At 47.6% G+C, this 20505-nt stretch overlaps 1 protein-coding gene across 2 annotated transcripts in view; it reads right to left on the minus strand.

Annotated features, from left to right (window-relative positions):
* The window catches only part of SLC1A4 (solute carrier family 1 member 4), a 33935-nt gene extending 13722 nt beyond the window's left edge, over nt 1-20213 (minus strand). The window contains exons 1-6 of one of the 2 annotated variants that reach the window (XM_032183638.1): nt 19663-20213; nt 11489-11531; nt 10668-10730; nt 4852-5018; nt 1365-1598; nt 119-313 (exon numbers count right to left, since the gene is read on the minus strand). In XM_032183638.1, coding sequence (XP_032039529.1) covers nt 119-313; nt 1365-1598; nt 4852-5018; nt 10668-10730; nt 11489-11531; nt 19663-20213 — 1253 coding nt within the window. Of the gene's footprint in view, nt 1-118; nt 314-1364; nt 1599-4851; nt 5019-10667; nt 10731-11488; nt 11532-11740; nt 11759-19662 lie in introns of those variants that run through there. The other variant, XM_032183639.1, reaches the window with a different exon arrangement.
* Nucleotides 20214-20505: the final 292 nt, after the last annotated feature.

Raw genomic sequence — 20505 nt, forward strand, 5'->3', positions numbered from 1 at the left:
GTTTGCTAGCTTGAAGTCAGAGATGTGGAATGCAAACTGCTAGCTATTAACAGGGAGACCACAGGCTTTAATGTGTCTGGGGGCCAGAAGGATGTGGTTACAATAGCAAGCGACTTACAGAATAGTGAAGATTTGCCCAGCGTTGAGATCAACATTGTTCAGCTGAGCAATGAACACGGCTGCCATGCACTGAAAAATAGCAGCTCCATCCATGTTCACAGTTGCACCGATAGGAAGGATAAACCTGCTGATCCTGTGGTCGACTCCATTGTTTTCCTCGATACACTTAATCATTGACGGGAGAGTGGCTGAGCTAGAAACATAGAAAAGGGAAAAAAAAAATCAAACACAAAGCATCGGGGTGCACTGAATGGGAAGTCGCTGTCTCATGACTATCATGTTTCTAACACACTGCAGAACAGAAGATGGTGCCATTTTGTAGTCCCTCTCTGTCATGACAGCAATGTCCCTCCTTGTTGGTCTTGAGCTACAATATTTAATAATCTGCTTCCATCCAGAAATAGTTGGTAAGGACTCAACCTCCAAGACGCAAGAACTCATGACCTGACTCAGTATGAGGCGTAATAGTGCAGTGGAATGATAAGGGCTCAAAACCTGCTGTACTATTACTTTCTCAAATGAAACAAAACATCAAAAAACACTGCTGGACTTACTTCTTGCATTATAAACTCTAAGGTTTCATTCATAAACTCTCTCCTACTTTGTGTTTAACTGAGCTCCTGTGACAGTCATGCATCTACTCCTTTTGGAGATGACCCGAAGTGGTTTTATTTAGTTATGATCTTTGATCAGGAGCTTGCCCCTTGGGAAAAATGTAAATGACATGCTCAATAAATTGGCAAACTTTGGTTACGACAAATAAAAGCTGTTCAGGCCAGAGCTTTGAAGTCAAGAACGCTAAGTCACTTTACTCTAGCTAATAAATCTGCTTTACCCCTGCAAAATCAGTCTACAGTTGTTCTAGATCCTGCTGAACTTGGATAACTAAACATCGCGGGACAAAGTCCCTCACTACTGATGCTCACTTTACCTAAAATTGAAAGGACAGCTGGCAAGATCTTTTTAAGGCAAATACTTTCACCTTTTCCCCCCAGAATTTCCAACTCAGCATAATGTTACATTCCCAGTATCTTGAGGAATTGTTTTCAACAGCTAATTATCAGTATTTCCTGTGCAATGGGCTGCTGACAACAGTGTGACTCCCTGTGCTCAGTAGCCTCTTTTTGCAATCTCAGGAGCAGTATTTTCACCCCAAACTCAACACAATTTGGTGTTAGGATATAACCAGCTTGCAGCCACTAACACAATTGGTCTATAGTCCCAGAAGACGCACGGAAACCCACCTAGAGCAAGTGGCAAAGGCAGTGGCAAACGGCGTGATAAGTCCTAAGAGAAAACGGTATGGGTTTTGACGTGTGGATGCAAAATAAATGAGCGGCAGAATGATTCCTCCATGGATGAAGTGGCCCAGAATAGAGGCGAAGATGTATTTTCCCAGGCTGGTCACCAGGAGCACAATATCTTCCATTTCCACAATCTTGCTCCCAACAAGGAACATAATGCCAATAGGGACATACCTGTGTGAAGAAATATGGCCTGCCATTAAGTACAGTAAAAATAAAACACCTTGAAAAACATGCCGTTTTCCCCTCTAGAGATAACGTTCTTCTAAGAATATGCTGCTCCTACTGAAGAGAAGCACCATACCCCACCACATGCTCAGGTTACTCAAATTTGGAAGGCTTCTCTTACACATTTTCTTGGTGGAAGGCAAACAGTCAAACTGGAAAAGCTCTGTTCACTTAGACGCTCAGAGAAATATCCAGGAAAATGCAGAAAGAAAGCCTAGCAAGAAGTAGAAATGCTGGCTGAGGCTGAAGACATCAATGTGACGTTTTAGTGCATCAGGGAGGAAGGCAGGCACAGACCCAGAGCTAAGGTCACTACTGAAGGGAAGGTAGGTGTTCAGAAAGGAGCAGTATCATGTCAATGGAGTGGAGAAAGAACTGGAAGAGTGAGGTGAATTTAAAGTTCATTAAGATGGTGGACACACTGGGTGCCAACACGTTCAGTGTAGGAAAGAAGCAGTTATGCCCATACCAGTGACCCATACTGCAGAGCTCAGCTAAAAGCTGCTGAGGCACTTGCCAAAGCAAGCAATTAACTCTGCTATTTGCCTACCAAAGAAAGGCTAAGTCAAACGACCAGGCTTCCAGAGCCTCCCTCAAGCCAGCAGCCACGTAGGTACATTCCCACCTCTCCTATCTAGAAATGTCGTCGGACGTCAGCGTTTGTTTGAAGTTTCCTTTGTCAGAAAGGCTTGGAACTGTTCCAGGGGAAGGGCCACATGTGGGCCACAGCCACACCTCTGCCCGTAACAGTGCAGCTGAGAACAGCCCTGGAAAGACAGAACTGCTCTCACATCTGCAGCACAACAGCTACCGAGCGAACTTTTGAAATCACTTCAGGCCCAGCCTCATTTCCTCCCAAGCTGTATTTGGCAAGCCTGGGGCTGAGCATCTCTACCTATTCCTGCATCTGAGATTAAATAAAGACTAAAAGGTCACGCAGCTCTTCGAAATGCTGCCCCAGACACACATGACTGCAAAAGATATGTGTGCACATCTCAGGAATAAAGAAAGTTTTTATCCCACTCTTCCCTGCAACCCAGTGCCCGCATTCAGCGAGGCTGATCAGTGGAGTTGGGACAGACTTCAAAAGGTTTGGAAACATGTGCAAGCCTTAAGGCTGCCGAGATCAGCCTCTGCTTCTCCCTCAGCAGTTGTGCAGCTCCTCTGTTCTGCACCTCCTTACGTCCCAGGTCAATGTGAGCATCTTTTCTCTGGCCTCTACTGGCCAAATCTCTGGAGGGGGGTGTTGAACCTTCCCACCTAGCCTCTGCCAGACCAGCCAGGTCTACCTGAGCCCCAGTGCTGCACGAGCTCTGCAAACACAGACACTGGACTTGGACCTGAGACTGGATCCCTCCCTTTGAAGAAGGCTGGAGAGGAAGGAGCTGGAAGTTGAGACTAAAGTGCTGCTAAATACAAGGAAGGCTGATGAATGGGACTGTAAAAGAGCCTTTTCTCTTGGTAACATGATTTGACTCATTCCACAGTGTCCTCTGGAAGCACATGCAGCTCGACAGATTTTGGATAAATACCAGGATGACACAAGAGCCTTAAGGAAGGAAAGAGAAGTAAGGACTGTGGTGCACTACAATGTTAAGAGTCAGCTGTGGTCCCAATAATCCCAGAGTAAAGGATTACATATCATCTGATTAGCTTGAAGTGTTAGCACAGTAATCAGCTGAATACAAGAACTGCCTTTTATCAGTATTCAGTGTCCAAGGAATTACACTCCGGAGCAAAAGACTTAAGCTGCTTTCAAACTTCAAATTTTTCAATCCCTTAGGACAGCAACTAACAGAGAGATCTGCCTGTGTAAATTCAGGTCTTTTCTTAAAACCTTTCTGCTTCTTAGAGGGAGAAAAATAGTAGGAATCAAAAAATGCAGAAAGAGGGGAGAAAACACACCTTTGCTGAGGTAACCTTATAGCTTTTCCAGCATTACTTTAGAAAAGGAGTGAGAAATGCCTTACTGCTAATTTGTTAGCTAGCTGTGCTTATGAATATTTTTATTTTTGCATGTGAGGTATTATAAGTACCATTGGTTTCACAGGAGGAACTCCCAGCTGTACAAAAACAACCACGCTACTGCTCTGAGGCCTAGATTCACACTGCCTGACAGACAAAACCTGGTCAGGAGGCTGCTCCAGAGCTTAGGTGGCCTAAACCTATTGATTTATCTCCTAGTGAGAAAGTTCAGTGTACCCTTGTTCCTAACATACAGGCTTTTACTGGGTGCCAAAAGCTTTGTGAGATCTGTCAGAGCAACATCCACAACATAATTGTGTCTGGACTTCAGGGAATTGAGTGAAGTAATGGATTTGCTCATTAAGAGGCAGGAGACAAACAATCAAACCTTAGGAAACACCTATTCTTTGGCATGGGATAGCGAGAAGCATCCTTGGAGAAGCACAAACAAGTAACAAACTCTCTGCTAGTTACACTGCTTCCTGCCTCACCCAGGAAAATGAACAAAATCTTAGAATATGAACAGAGATTTCAAGATCCACTATTGTCTGCCGATAAAAATAATGGACACTCGATAGCCAGCACTACTGTTTCAGTAGGATGGAGACCATTCCCCTGTTCTATGGAAAGGGACGTAGGTTCTGTCACCCTGTGATCCAAGTGGACACACGGGGCTCTGTATTCCTGCACTCAGCAAGGCTCCTCTCAAACCACACAGCAGCGAGTGGGGCTATCTTCTGATCTCCTTGGGTATCTTTCAGGTCAGTACAAGAAACCACCTGACCATCAGAAAAACCGAGGCATGAAGCTACAAGTATGATTTTGGCACCGCATTTTGCACATTTGCAGGTGCACTCCAAGAACAAACAACCCTGGCTTTTACACGGCCATCTTCCACACTTGCTGACATCTCATTTATTCATTCAAAACCATTGCCTTTAGGCACATGATGGCAGCTAGCCATGGACTTATGTTGTTTTGAAATAGAGTGTTGTCCTTCCTCTAATTGAAACGGTGTTCTGGAGAGGACTTTTAAGCAGCTATCTATCTGATACCTTAGCTATGCACAACAGGTCAAAGACAAGAAGAAAATACGCTACAGAGTAACATCATGACATTGACTCTTGCTGTGGTGAAAGATCTGGTGTGAAAAAGCTGGAGAGATGGATAAATGGTGGGATTCCTGGCTAAGCATAACGATCTAGTGCAGATGTACCTGCAGTCACACACTTACCACATAATCCAGGTGACCAAGACCATAGTTGCCTCATTGAACGAATTAAAGAAGCGAATGAGATCTTCTCCTTCCCGGCCAAGCTTCTTCAGCGCCACTCCTAAAACCAGAGCAAACAGCACGAGGCCCAGGATATTCATCCCTTCAATCTCATTACCGACAGGGATCTGTTGAGGTAAAATAAGGAGACTTATTAGATGTGAGACTGGTGCAAAACCCAACAAAAGGGTCACCTTGTTTTGTTGCTGACCTAAAGTCAACATGCAGAACTTATTTTGGGAAGGACAGCACTTTACTGGAGACAGCTCAGCATTGCAGAATGGAAACGTGGTACACAGTTGAAAGGAACTAAACAAGATCTGGATTTAGTCCTGATACAAAATTCTTTGGTTCCAGCCAGCGTGGATTTACTGAGGAGAGAAAGGGCCTGCTGCTACCTGCCCTTACACCCTCCAATACACTACAGTATCCAAACACACTGTTATTTCCTGACACTTCTGAGAGGAATCTACTTTCAGAAACTGCTAGCTCCATTGCTTTAGTACAATTTTTATACCGAGGTGAAAACCATGAGAAGACATTCAGTGTTACAAAGTGGAAAGGAGAGAAAAGGCAGAGTAAGGTAGCAAAGTGGGAAAGCCACTCATTTACGTCTCCACGTCAGCCAGGGGAGACGTACAGAAAGCAGAAGAAATACCTGTTCTCCTTCTCAGAAATTGTGTGTCTGTGTGGTACAAGTAAGAGGATGAAAAACAGGATCTGTCTATTCACAAAAACCAACCTACTCACAAGTCTGGTCAGCTGCTCCTTCACGGTTTGCCTCTCAAGAAGAGCTGGGACTTTTTTTGGCAAAGCAGTATCGCATGAACTGAGGGCGTGCTCTTGTGGCTTCGTAAAAATACAATTGTTTTGACAAACATTTTTTTTCCTCCTACTTGGCAGTACAAGTTCTACATGTCATTTTTTTATTTTATTTGGAACGGCTTCGAAAACAAATTAGATTTATGGACAAGCTTTGTCCTTTTGGCTAGTTTAAGTAGACACTAGCTCAACACTAGGAAAGAAAAACATATTCTCAGCTAAAAGCTTAAAATGAATATTGACTAAAGAACTCAGGGTACTGATCTGCTACAGATAAAAGCAGCGTGCCTGAGATGAGGCTTGCTCTGGAAATATACTGCTGAGCTGGACTGTCTCTTAGTGACAGGTGGAAACGCAGAGCTGCACAGAAGGGGATGAAATAAATGATACACAATGCAGTGTGAAGGTTAAACTGCTGTTAACAACTGTGTTTATGAGGACAGACACTGGAGGTTCTGGCTTTTTATTTGATAGCTACTAAATAATTAGATATAGGAGCTGCGATTTTTTTACGGTAGTTGCTTGTTCAGGGTGAAGTTAGTATTTATTTGATTTCAGACTGAGAGAAGTGAAAACATGGACAGCATATTAGCACTGGGACTCGGTGTATCTCCAGAGATGTCTGAAGTGTTGTTTTCTGCACACACAGCAACTTTTCTGTCTGCTAGTTTTGTCTACATTCTCTTTTGTGTGTCTGAAAACCCTAAACTCTTCTCAGGCAAGTTGGATGAAAAAAATGAGACCTTCCTAGTAATTCAATAAATGGTCTGTGTACACAGTACGTGCACATTTTCTACTTTTCACTTCTTTTGGTAAAAATAGGATAGGAAATCAGTTCTAGCAGCCTTATAGTAAATCTTAACTAAGTTTCATTGACAGTTCATCGGATCAATGTATGAGTGTTGAATTTATGACAGATTTATTCACAGAAAGTAAATAAATATGCAGTAAAATGATGCTGATTGACTTTTTTTTTTCTTGTAGGCCACATCATTTCATAAAAACAAAGCTTGCTCTGAGAAATGTCAACTCAGGCAAAAGGTAGGTGTTTTCACGTCAGAAAACAATTCACATGGAGCGAATGGAATACTTTGCCATTTCAATATGACTTTTCATCCTGGTATTTTAGACTTATTATTTTATTATATAACATCTCATATCAGGTTCATTTGATACAAGGTTAGTATGAAAACCCCTGCTTGGAACAAACTTTTACCATAATGGGCCCCAATTTTTTCCACCCCAAAGAATGTTTTTACAAAAACAAACCGAGACAAACAAACAAAAACAAAAACAAACCCACAACACTGAATGGTCTTTTTGTTTGTTTCAGTTCTCATTCAGGAAAAAAAAAAAAAAATCTGTATCAAACTTTGCTATGCAACACACACACGGTGTTTCAAGCTGCTGAAAGTGCCCAGCATCCTGACCTGGATGTTAGCGGGAGGGAGTTTCACGACACTACTTACACCAGTGTTTTGCAAAGTATCTCTCTCCTTTAAACCCCTTCTGCTGGAGAACTGCTTCTCAACTCATTAATGCAGCAGCGTGAGCCTGAAGCCTAGCAACCCGCTGCCGTTTGGGCTTCCCAACGATCTGGTCTCAAGAACGAGGCAGAACTGCGCTGAATCTGCAGGAGGATCACACAGCTTCCCACCAGCTGTGCAGGGCATCCAGGGACACAGAGCGAGAGCTCCTTGTGCCCAATTTGGAACATCATTTCCCTGATTAGAGTGGGTCAGCGCTCTTCTGGTTCATTCAGACCCCACAAGCATCAGCCGCTCCACCTCATTCAGAGCAACGGGTGTCAAAGGCTTGCCAGATTTTGCTCCTGGAAAGCTAGGAGGGCAAAACGTGCTACTCTCATCTCCAGTTAGCTACAGCCAGGGTACACGCAGCTTCTCACCTCCTGTTAACATTCACAGTGGCCTACTGTGCATAAACTGGCCAATTCTTCTCTAACTCCTTCACCCCATCCCTCTCAAGAGTGGCAATACATGAGGTTTAGTCCTCTTTCATCCTTGGAGATGTCTCTCTCCACCTTGCTCCCAGCTGCTGCTGTCCTCCAGGTGCTCACACTTCAGAGCCCTTTTAAGCCTAGCTCTTGTAATTTGGAGACCCCTGAGCTCCTTGTGGCAAGAGGGAGGGCTCTGTGCACAGCCACTGAGAACTTCTTAGCTGTTTCCCCCTGCCTTCAGGTCTCACTCGCGTTTTCTTCCTTTTCAGCCCATTTCTTTCCAACATTCCCCATCACCTATTATCACTGTGAAATTAGGCAGAAGTTGTCCCCTTGACTTTCAGGGAAGAGTCTGCAATATTCGGGGAATTGCATTTCCTTGCAGCAAAATATGGAAGAAGCCCAGCAGTAAATCCTCAGCGGAAGATCCTCTCAATCCCAGCCTCTAAAACTGGCAGATGCTGAACAGCCTTTTTGTACTCTAACAGAAGAGTCCATCATCCCAAAGGAGCTGTCAAGCCAAGCAGCATTGTGGACACCAAACAAAAACAGCTTTAATGAGAGCTTTGTTCCTGGGTAAACTATGGAGCGCGTTATTGTTTGCCTGAAATTATGTGTCCTAATAGAAAGATGCATAGATCTCTTCTGGTCCTTGAAGCCTCTGAAGATCCTATTGTTTTTTAGCTCTTAAAAACAAAACGTGTATTAAGGAAACAACTGCTGACATTGAGCTATCCCAGTAGTAGGTGGCTGAAAAGAAAATGCAGCCATGTGATGTGAGGAAGAAGAGCAATGAGCAGTTTGTGTATTTTTTCTACGGCCACAGGAGGAACTCGGCATCCCTCACAGCCTCCCCGTGCTGCAGCTGGGGAACTGAGATAGTCTGTGCCCCAGGAAGCCTTGCTGCCAAAGAGACAGAGAGGATGTAGCCATAAAAGCTAGGTAAACACGAGGGAGCATGTGAAACAACACAAAGAATGTGGCTGAGCAGACACCTACGTGCCCCACTACTCATATCAACAGCAAGGGAAGACAGGAATTATTAACCAGTGGAAAAAAAAAAATCAATGTAAAATTTTGTTCTACACGGTTCATATGGAAAGAAGAAGGAAAAAAAATTCCCCTCTTCAAATATTCTGCTGATGAGAGAAAATATGAGATAGGAATACCATCTTGGTTCCTGTAACCCAGCTTCTATGGCTGTGATATTTATACTACTCATTACCCAAAAATCATACTCTTCCTTTCCAAACTTAGTTCTCATCTATCCGTAACTAATGTAGTTAGACCAATACTGAAACTGAGCTAACAACACCGAGATGGTATTTTTTGTTTTTATTATTATCTGGTCCCTTCTTCCCTAGAGACAGGAGGACGTCTTCTGCAATTATAGAAGCTGAGATCTCATTTAATTTCAAAAACTGAAGGAAGTTGTGGGAAAGTAATAGGAGAAATAACATTTACATCATAACCACTGGCAAAACCAGACACCAGTGACAAATTCAGAATATTTTTTGTGATATTACATCAATCTGGAACCTGCTAAGTGAGAAAAAAAAGACAGAAAACTGAAAAATAACCTCACATTTCAAATCGACTAAGGGTGCATTTTTATCTGTTGAGGAAGCATGATGACTTTTTAAAAAGAATTTTAGAAGTGCTCCACGTCTGAGCCTATGTCTAATGGATATGGTTGCCCCCGATCTGTGCTTGGTTGGCAAGAAGTTCCTCCAATGTTATTCACTGAAGATGAATAAGAGGAATCTTATCCACCTTCCATTTACCCCTGCTTAAATGAATAACTTCACACTCTGCAAGCAAACACACGTGCCTAAGTACACACTGTTACAGCCTTTCATGTTGAAATTGGTTGCAGCAGCACAAGGCTGCACAGGCATGTATTGCCTGAGGATATAATGGCATGAGAAAAGAAAAGTGCTCTTTTGGGGTCACATGGCTCTTCTGCAGTCATTCCCACGCACCCGTGTCAGATCGGGTGAGCGCAGATCTGGGCTAATGCGATCTTACAGGCACGGGCAGAGCCCGAGCAGATGGGGCTGCCTTCTTCCCCAATTAAACTGCTCGCTGCGGGATAAAGGCTTGACTTTTCCCCTGCTCGGCTCTTGTGCCATCGAAGTCACCTGCCACCCTGCCTCCAGGACTGGTGAAAGTTCAGCCCGTGAGCCCAAAGCAGGGTTTGAAAAAACAGCATTCTGCATCGCCTGCTCACACGCCACGCATGGAGAGGAGAAGGTGATGAGGACAGAGCTTCCTGCACTCGGGATTCGCGTCAGAGCATAAACTGCCTTCCACACAGATTGGTGGAACTGGTGGGCAAGCCCCACCTGAGCCCTTCCACAGCAACATTACAAAGGTCTTGCCCTAGCGAGACATAAATCATACTGAAAATACAGTAATATGCCTGATAATCATTTCAGACATTCAGAGCAAACCTGAGAAATACAAAATAACTCTGAAAGTCAGTTCCAGGCTCAGTCCCGTCTCCCCGAAATCCCACAAAAGCACACGGGACATTTCATTTGGAGTGAGGTGAAATGCTGTAGGGTGAGATGTTTGGTCTGTTTTGTAGCATGCTGTCTGTAAGGCAAATTTAATTACTGCTGCATCTGTAACATGTTGGCTCTGGCCAGTAATGAAGATGTTTGATTTTCTGATTGCTACTTAACTCCAAGGCTACAGAAAATTATTTGGAAATACGAGGCAGAGGGATTAATCAAAATTTAGATCAGGTGAGTCTGGGTCTCAGAAAGCATGTCTTAAAAATAAGGTATCAAGTGTAAGCTTAGTTGAGTCCAACTCTCTTGTCCATCATAGCTTTGTTTTGTGACTGTGATGAACTCATCAGGCTTGTGTGTCTAAGTTCCAGACAAAGAGAAGTATCTTGTTTCTTTCCTGTGAGTGCTGGAAGGGATTAAAGACCGTGAGGCAGTCAAATACTATAAATGGGTGCATATAAAAACCTAAGAAGTGACCTTACCTTTTCCACCGTGACATTTCCAGAGGTAGTATTTCTGAGCACTGTCTTGTACTCTGTTACATACTGCAGGTAAGGAAAAAGAAAAAAAAAAACAGTTTATGCTGAGCAGATCACCAATACGACTCTTTCAGCCAGTATTCCACAAAAACAAGGCTACTGTCAGGAACTTTCTCTGGAGACCATACTGTGGAGAAAATGAGCCTGCCTTGTGCTGCAAAAGGGGAGCAGCACATGCAGCTCCTTCCCTATGTGGGAACAGAGAGGTGCTATGGGACAACTGAGCTCCCCGATTTGGGTAGCAGCAGAGGAATTCCCCTCTCCTCTACCCTGCTCTTGCTCATGCACCACATGTTTGCACTGGCTCCTGTGGAAGGCAAGTGGTGCTTGCACTGTTTCACCTGTAGAAAATGGTGAGACAGACATTACAATTGTCGGTAAAGCACCTGAAATCAAGGCCAACAGTTTACTTTGATAAAGAAGCTAGACACCTCACAAGAGCAGGGCGCTTCTTTGGGTCTTATTTCTTCAGATAAAGTTTTTGTGCTTGCCAATTACCTGTGACAATGGCAGCACAGAGGCAACGAGGACCTTAGTTCATCCCTGAACATACAGAGCCCTGCAAAATCACACCGTTTGCCATGGAATTTGTATGTCTGATTACATCAGGCGCTTTTAGAAATTCCACCTACTGCAAGTTATATGACTTCTTTCTGGCTTTTTTTTTTTTTGGTTGTTGCTGTTGTTTGGTTTGTTTTTAAATAACAGCAGTCACTTGGTCTGTCTGCAGTGTAATTCATGTCTAAAATCCGCACGTATCTTACCGTTCGGAAAGCCGCAGCAACGAGATTTGCAGGAAACAGGTTTCTGTAAAATACAAGCAAGAAAATGAAATATTTCTTTTAGAACTTCCAAAATAATTGCGTCAAGATGTTTTACTCCCAGAAACCAAATTCCTTTTGCAAAGGCAAGCACAGCGGCATTAGCAAGGAACATACGACAGCAGAAACTCTGACAGCATGGAGCAGATGCTTCTCCAGAGATGCGACATCTCCACACCCCCTCCTTTTGCTCACCCAGAAAACCCCTGCTTGCACCCACAGCTGACCATTTGGGTCGGATATCAGAGGCAATCAGACCCGACGCTAGTTAAACACGCCAGCCAGTGGCTACGCAAACCGGCTGCAGCGACAGCTTACGGCCTCCAGGGCTCGGCAGGTTTTTAACATTACTCATGTGATTACAGTTTGCCCACAGCACGAACACGAAGGACAATCCAATCAGCACAATCCACCTCAGCGAGCAGCTTAAGCCTTCGGCACAACAAGGGCGGCTCTCCCGAACGCGAAGCTGAGGCAGAACAATGCCGCGGGCCGGAGCTGTCTGCGAGTGCTGGCGCGGTTAAACGGCACGGATGGAAGTCGTGACAAAGGACAAAAAAGCTGCAACACCCGAATCCACGGTGCCTTCACCCAGAAATGCAGATTGAGCAGCACATCTGTGCAGAGAGGATAGCGTGTGAGGAGACGAACGCCCGCATCGGGCACTCGGTGCATCCGTGAAGCAACACGGCCAGGCAAAATGATTAACTGGGGCATGTGCGGAAGAAGTTGCTTCTTGTTGCATTTCAGAGTTCACCGGTTGTTTTTAATGCCACGCTTCCTTTCTTCCCATACGCTGGGTAAAGAGCATGAGCTCCCTGAGCCAAGCAGCAGCCTTTTTTTGCTGTGTCAGAAAGCAAAACGGGCAGAGAAGCTGCTCCTCGCCAGGCAGACAACAGGACCCTAGCTGCTGAGGGCAGGGAGGCGAGGGGGATGAACTGGAAACACTGCCGGCTGAACGCAGCACGGGGGGACGGGAATTCTCATGGCAAGGAAACAAAAGACCTTACCCAGAACCCATTAATTGTGGCAAAAAGAATTGGGGTAGCTTCTCCCCATCCTTTGCTCCTCACACTGCACGGAAATGGGCTCAAAGCAAGCCACTTTTCTCTTCTATCTCTGCCCTGTTATCCCCCCAGTTTTGCCGCAGTTGTCCTGGCAAACACACTTTCACATCAGGGTTTTGGTTGCGATCATCCCACAGAAGCCCAAATCCAAACCACAGCAAGGAACAGAGCAGCAGAGTCAGATCTTCGAAAGCAAGAGGGAGAGGAGCTCAGGAAAGGTTAAGACACGGCACAGATAAGGCCGTCGGTCCTTTCCATTGCACAGCTGTCGCCCTGCCGCACGACGAAGGTTTTCCCACAGCCCTGGCAGCACCACGAATGCAATTTTTGATCCTTTGCCAATACAGCCGCCTGCCTGAAAGCAGGAGACAGCTCTAACCCTACAAAGATGCTTAAGAACTGGTCGTGTAGTACACACCGGGCTGCTAAAATGCAGAAATGCTTTAGCAGCTGTAACACTCGGGTACAGAGAAAGCTCCCCAAGTCAAAGCACACTTATTTCTATCTGGAGTAAAATGCCACATGTATGAATGGGCCGGCTCAGTGCGTGTTTTTAACCAGAAGGAAAAGGAAAACATGCTGTTGGAAAAACCAGAGCACATCATTTCGATTTCTCATATCAGGGCGGTTACTTTCTTTTAAAAAAAAAGATTTGACTGGATTTTGAAGAAGCAGAGAGATGAAAAAAGACGGAAAACCACACGAAAATCAAATTACTTTTTTTTTTTTTTTAAATCAGCTTTTCCATCCTGACAAAACCAAACCAAAGGAAGCAACCCCAAAGCCCCAACAATCTGGTTCTCCAGCGTGTAAATGCAGCCGAGGAACCCAAGCCTCCATAATTTACACAGTACGTCAGGCACGGGCCCCAGTAATTAAACACCAAGTTCACTACAAGCATGTACTTAGAGCACATACTTGGGTGATGTCAGTAGCCCTACTACATGAAGACAAGGGGCAGGTTCCTGCTTCAGAGGCAAAGCAGCGCGCTGAGCTATTCAAACACCAGCACGCTGCAGTCGCTCTGCTTCATCCCTGCAGCACCGCTCACTGGACCCGTTTCTGAGGACAGAGAAGAGTGTTTTTGACAGTCCACCCAGTGGTAAATTTGGCTCTCACTCAGTTCAGCAGCTCAGGAGGACCCGAAGGTTCCCTTGCATCACCTGTTTTGTTCCATCCAACTTTTAAGCACACCTGACTAATTCACAGCACATTAAAAAATGTTTTGCTCCTCTTTGTTTCAAAGCCTGGAGGTTAAGAAGAGCTCCGAGAGCTCGTAAAAAGCAATCCCCAAATACCCAGCTTATCGCAGAGACACCAGCTCTGCACAGCCCATGCTCATCCCTCACTAAGATCGGGCAGCACGCGAATTAAATTAAGCTTTAATTACGCGTGAGTCAGACCGCAGGTTTTCGGCTCCAGCACGTAAGATGTCTTTGTGCAAAAACACCACCCCAGCGCCTAAAAAACAGGGGCCAGGACGCCGGGAGCTTCAGGAAGAGACAAAAGCCTCCTCGTGGCCTGCCTGGGCACAGCTGTGCCCGCAGGCTTCGCTCAGCGTGCGTGGCAAAGCAAAGCTCACCAACTGCAGCACAGCAGACCCGGGTCTGTCCCCACGAGCCCGCGTCCCCAGGCAAGCACAAACACCCCTCCTGCCCGGGTGAAGCAGCGAACAGAAAAGCTGGCTAATTGGGCGTGCAAATTAAACGAGGGTGCCTGCCAGCTGGTGCTCCTGCACGGCCCGGATCTGCGGGTTTCTCGCTCGGGGTGCCCACACCAGACACGAATTGGGAGTAGAAGGAAATCAGCACGGCTCTGTCACGGGATTGCTGGTTACTGCTGCTCGTTTCTGTCCCCGTCCCTGCCACCGCCGTGCCCTTGCTGAAGAACGTGGCTGGCTTTCCACAGCAGGTTATCACAAGAGCGTGCCTGCAAGCAAACCCTGAGTCTGGGTGATAAGGAGCCTGGCGCAGGGCTGTGGGATCAGGCAGGCTGGAGCCCGTGATGCAAAGAGGTGAAACCTTCGTAGTGGTGGAGTATCTGATACAGAGAGACTCTGTGCTCTCCCAGAGCTGCAGGCGGACAAAAAGAACAAAAATCCACAGCTGTCAGGAGGAACAGCTGCACCTTGGGGCCGGAGAGGCAGCTGGGCTGAGCAAGGAAACCCCCACGTACCTGCACACCGCCTGCTGTGAGGAAGCACCAATCTCAAATTCTCTTAAAATAGGAACCAGATGCAGCGACAGCACCGGCAGCAGAAGTTTCGGGGTTTGCATACTTTCTGTTTGGCTACTGTAAAGAGTAGTAGTGCCTGTAAAGGCTAAAGAAAGATGTATTTTGCCATGCCAGAGCTCACACAAAGGGGAAAAGGGTTATCAGAGGTGAGGAAGCACAGCACGTCCCAAGTGTGCAACTGCAACTCCATGGCAGTGCTCTGGAGGCTGTAGCTCCCTCCCTTATGGATTTTGACATTACGGTCAAATTCCTCTCTCCTCCTTACCCCGTGTCTTTCCACCAGTGGGGTACGACTGGCACAGGAACTCCTTTGCTGCATGTGTAAGGGATTATTATTAATCACTGTTTCTAAACGATCCTTTTGCTAGAGCTCTGCAAACTGCTTTGCGCTGGCAGCAAAACCATGAAGGGAAATCCAGGCAAGCAGAACAAAACCCTAAAATAACAAGCATTCCTCTTCTATGGCTTCTTACAAAAAGGTTCCACTTCTGAGGCCAAAAGCCTTGCTGTTGGAAAACATATTTTTCTGAGGACGCCTGGACCAAAGGGGTGAATGTTAGAAAAAAATATTCAGTGTTGTTATCTCCTGGTTTTCAATGAAGTCTTTTCAATGGTAAGACTCCACCGACAGCAACTTCACTGCCATCTGAAAGCCTGCCAGAACACAGCACAGTCTGGACTGCTCTAGTAGCTTTATTTTTCTTTCTGTCTCAGGATTTTCATTCACCATCACACAAGAATTTTTCTTGTCTGCGTTTTTGTAGGTGTGTGGATGCAGAATGCATGTCTTGGATATCTACGTTATCAGTGAGTGCGTGCATCTGCTTTCACTCGCAGAAACTTGAAGATGTTATTTATTTATAGCAGATATTTGATACTTTTTTTGTCTTAATGGTCCAGTCTGTATTTACTTTGCCTGGGAAATAAAGCATAAGTGTGAGGAGTCAGCAGCAAAAGGGAACTAGTTCGGAGAGAAAGGCACACCAATGTTCAGAAGCTCTCTACAAACAATTTAAAAAGTATAGACAGTGCAGGCAGGTGAACAAAAATGCCAAGTGCTTACTACAAAACTCAGTCAGCAACCCCTACGCTTCAAGGGAGGATCCAGGCTGAGGCAATGACACAAGTGAAGTTGGACAAGTGCTCTGAAGCCCACCTTCCCCAAGGTCCATCCTGGCCCTCTGCTCTGCAGCTCAGCTGGCAAAACGCAGCTGCTGCCTTTCCCTGTGCTCAGACTCATGCCTGCCTTCCCTCCGGCTTCGACGGCGCTTGGAGGTAATCCACAGGCTTGCTCACAGCGCCGTGGGTACTCCCTTTGGCAGCCCAGCTGGTAACCTCTGGCAGGGAGACAGAAAGGAGCAATAAAATTTAAACGGCAGCGGGTTTGTCTGTCGGCCCGAGAAACCCTGACCTTACTGCTTGAGGCAAACACCTGGACCTCTGTTACCCTTCCTATAAAAAGCTAATGATGCCACCTCCTTCCCACTCACGACTGCTACAGCTAGGGCTGGATTGAAAGCAAAAACAGAATTCCCGTCCCAAAGCCAACGCCATGGTTTCAAAATATGTTTTCATCCCAAAATAGGGCAAAGAAAACCACCATCTGAGACCTTTTTTTTTTCCACTAAAAATACTGTAAAATACTTTGTTGAAATGTTCTGTTTTGATGAGAGGGATTTTCTGCTCATGTCTTTTGTTTATAATTACACCAAAACATTGACCTCACGGAAACGAAATGTCAGGACCATCCGCCGTTGGAAATTTCGACCGAATCAATAAGTTCCCGTGAAACTGCTCAATGTTGTTGAATCAACAAATACACATCAGAGCCAACACAAAACTCTGACCTTATTGAAACATGCAGTCTTGACAATTGCCCATCGGAAGCGTTGACAAATCGATAGATTCTTGCAAAACGTTTGATCTTGCTGATTCCACCACCTTCCACTGAGCTACGAGTGGAGCGGGCCGTGTTAGTTGGCAGCTGCCATCGCCTCCTCCTCACCACCCCACCTGTCTCTCCCTGGTCAGGCTCTCTCCTCATCTCCTGCTGCTCTGATGTTTGGCACAGCAGAGCTGCTCTCCACGTCAGATGCTCTGGAGATGTTCACAAGGCCCATCTATAGCTGGGACCAGCAGCCTCTGGTTCACCAGTGAGTCACCATTCATTTATTTCTGAAGCCCAAGCAAGATAAATCTCTTTTCCAGAGGCCACGTCTGCATGCATAGATGTGTATTTATGTGGAAGCTTTAGACTGGGAGACAGAAAACCATGACCAAGTATTAAGATGACCTCCAGACATCGCTGCGACGACAGAAAGCAGCGTCTTTGGTCATTAATTAATAAACTTCCCAAGCGCAGAAAGGATCTGCATCCTGGGAAAGGACACCCTGTGTCATCCCTGCAGAAGCCATGGTAAATATTTGACTCACAACCAGACTTCCTTAGGCCACGTGTCGCATGTTTTCAGTGCTACTGGGGGACTCAGCCCGGTTGCACCTCGTTTTCACATTTTATCTGAAAATGACTGAGCAGGAAAGCCTTGAGGGACACAGGGACTCTCGTAACACAACCGAAAAACGGAGTTCTCTTTTGTCTAATGGGAAGTTTCATGAACCAAAAACCAGAAAAGCTCAGAGCTGCAAGACCCACCCATGCTGAAGGCAATGGTTTCGGCCCTCCAGAGCTGAGGCCTCCTTAACTGAAGACAAGGCTGGTCTCCTTCTGGAGCTTTCCACCACCACAGGGACCGAGACCAATGCTCAAACCAAAATTCTCACGTTTTCAAGAACAGTTTAAAAAAATAATAATTAAAAGGGAGAGGTAAGTATTATCTCCAGAGAGTCACACAACTCACTCCATCCCCAGGCCTGTCAGGGATCTATGTTAAGACCAGGAGTTTTAGAGGACCATACAGTGATGGCTCTGTGTCCAAACTCCTCTTTTCCCGACTAAATTTCGCTGTCATGGCTCTGGCAACTGGACTGCCCAGCATGGCCACCAGAGCCCTTGCCTGGAGCTCCAAGAAAAAGTTGATTTCAAAGGGCACCACACGTGTGTTGGGGGAAAGCCCCTGGCACCTCACTACCCAGGGGAAATCACTCTGCAATCGGCACATTTTCCCCAGGTCTCGCCATAATGAGCATAACTTTGGAGTGAAGGTCTCAACCCCATCAGCATTATAGCTTGGAAGATGAACTCCTCACCTGCATTGACAGCCTAGAGCAAGAAGCAGCTTTCTGCTCCCAAGTTCACAGGCAACGTCCACGGTCTCAAGCTCAGTGGAGCATCCTTCGGCTACATCCTACTCCTCACAACATGGCGACACAGCAAAAAAAAACACCAGCTGCAGCAGCCACGCTAGGATGCACCCCAGGACAGCCACCACAACAGTCATCTGCTTCCCAGCACCTACTATCGTGCTGACTCCTCCTTTTGTGATTTTCCTTCACGCTGCTTTTATCAACTCCTTGTCACCTTCACAGCCAGGCCACCTACTCCTGCTGTCCTGTTATTACTCCTCAACACAGTCTGTCAAGAATTATCAGGGTTGGCCGTAAGAGGTTACAGATATGAAATATAGGATGGCCAGTGGGCCACTGGACTGGTCCATCCGGAGATGGAGGAGAAGCGGAAAAAAACATGGATTTCTAAATACAGATTTTCTCTTTAGAAACTCTTTTTATCTTTGCTGTCACATCTGTTTACCCAGATACATCAAAAAGTCTCTCAGTTGAAGAACTGATCTCGAAAAGCAAGGATACAAATTAAGAGTCCTCCCCTCTGCTTTGCCATGACCAGGATACCTGCTAAGCACAGCTCCTCAGCCACCTGGCTGGTACCTTGTGGATCACCTCCCTTACACTTCTGTCTACATCTCGGTGAGCCCTGCCACCTCCAGGGACCTCCATCTTCCAAAATTTCCACGAACTTCCACACCCCGTCCTCCATCACTTCCCATCACTCAGCTGCATCTGCCAGGGGAACCCCAGCGGCACTTCCCCGGCTTTACGTTATTCCACCACTTCCCTCGGACGCCCGTGGTACTTCCCCGTGACTGCCCTCGGGTACGAAAAAGTGACAAAAATCTGACCCAGGATAACAAGACCCATCAGTGCTTCGTGCCTCAGGTTCTGCACCGCAAGCCAGCAGAGCGCGAACGCTGCTGCAAGTCTGGGACTCGAGCAGTTTGCCTGGATGCCTGCCCCATTTATGTAATTATTTCTCTTTTATTTAAAGAGCCGGGCAGATCTCGACAAGACGTGGGCTGTGAGGAGAAAGAAAAAAGGTTGTCTGCAGCTCTTGCCCTTTATGCCGGGTGCCAGCATGCCCCGTGATGTGCTGGGTACCTCCTCGATGGCAATACGGGGTTGTGTTTCCACACCTTTACCTGAGGGAGGTGAAGGTGCAACAAGAGGCAAGTTGGGATTCGCGTGAAGAGACCGAACAAAAGCTGGAGGGGAGGAAATATGAAAACACAAAAGAAAAAGGTGTGTGTGAGGGATGAGAAGGGCTCCAGAGACAGCGGGGCAGGAGAAGGTGCCCTGGGCAAACACTTGCCACCCTCACAACCACCAGGCTAAAAAAAAAATGAGGAGAGCAGGCTGAGGGATGGAAAAAGGCTGAGGGAAGGAGTGCTGAGGGGTGGCAGGAGGCTGAGGGGAGGTGTGCTGAGGCAGCCAGCCCGCAGGAGGGAGGAGGAAGGAGGAAGGAGGGGGGTGCCCGAGCGGCAGCGTGCAACATCGCCGGGTCTGTCATCATCCTCCAGGGCTGGAGGGAGGGGGCAGGGAGGAAAGCATGGAGGGAGGCCCCACCTGACGAGGTCGAGGAAGGAGTCCACCGTCTTCTTGCTGGGGGGCGCAGCGCCCGGCAGCCCCAAGCCGGGCGTGTTGAGGGCGGCAGCCCCGGCGCCGGGGCGGATGATGAAGCCGAGGGCGACGGCGAGGCCGGAGGCCAGCAGCGTGGTGCCTAAGAAGTAGGCGACGGCGATGCCCCCCAGGCGGCCGAGCGAGCGGGTGTCGAGGCTGGCGGCCCCCGACACCAGGCTGCAGACCACCAGCGGCAGGATGACCATGCGCAGCATGCGCAGCAGCAGCTCCCCGGGGAAGGCCAGGTAAGCCACCTGCGCCGGGCTCAGCGCCGCTCCCCGCACCGCGGCGCCCAGCGCCACGCCGGCCACCACCCCCGACACGGTCAGCACCACCAGCGCGTTGCGCCGCAGGAAGCCCCGGCAGCCCCTCAGCCTCCCTCCTCCTCCTCCTCCTCCTCCTGCTCCTGCTCCGCCGCTTTCCTCGGCGCCCTCCGCATGGCCGTTGCCCGCTTTCTCCGCGCCGTCCCCCTTCTCCACGCCGCCCGCCGGCTCCATGCTGCTGGCTGCCCGCTCCACGCTCCCTCGCTGCCTGCCGGCCCGCTAGCTGCCCGCCTCCCGCTGCCCGCCCCGGAGGAGGGAGGGACCCGGTAGCCGATGGGCGGTGCTGCCCCGGCGCGGCCTGGAGCGGAACGGGGCGGCTCCGAGCGACCCCGGCCCGCGCAGCCCCCGCCGGTTGCCGCCCGCCGCCGCCCGGCCCCTCAGCGCCATGGGCGGCCGAGGGGCGCGCACGGCCCCTCAGAGCCCCCCGAGCGGTGTCCCCGCGGCCCCCAGTGCCCCAACGGCTCTC

The sequence above is a fragment of the Aythya fuligula genome, chromosome 3 (assembly GCF_009819795.1).
Source record: "Aythya fuligula isolate bAytFul2 chromosome 3, bAytFul2.pri, whole genome shotgun sequence".
Lineage (NCBI taxonomy): Eukaryota > Metazoa > Chordata > Aves > Anseriformes > Anatidae > Aythya > Aythya fuligula.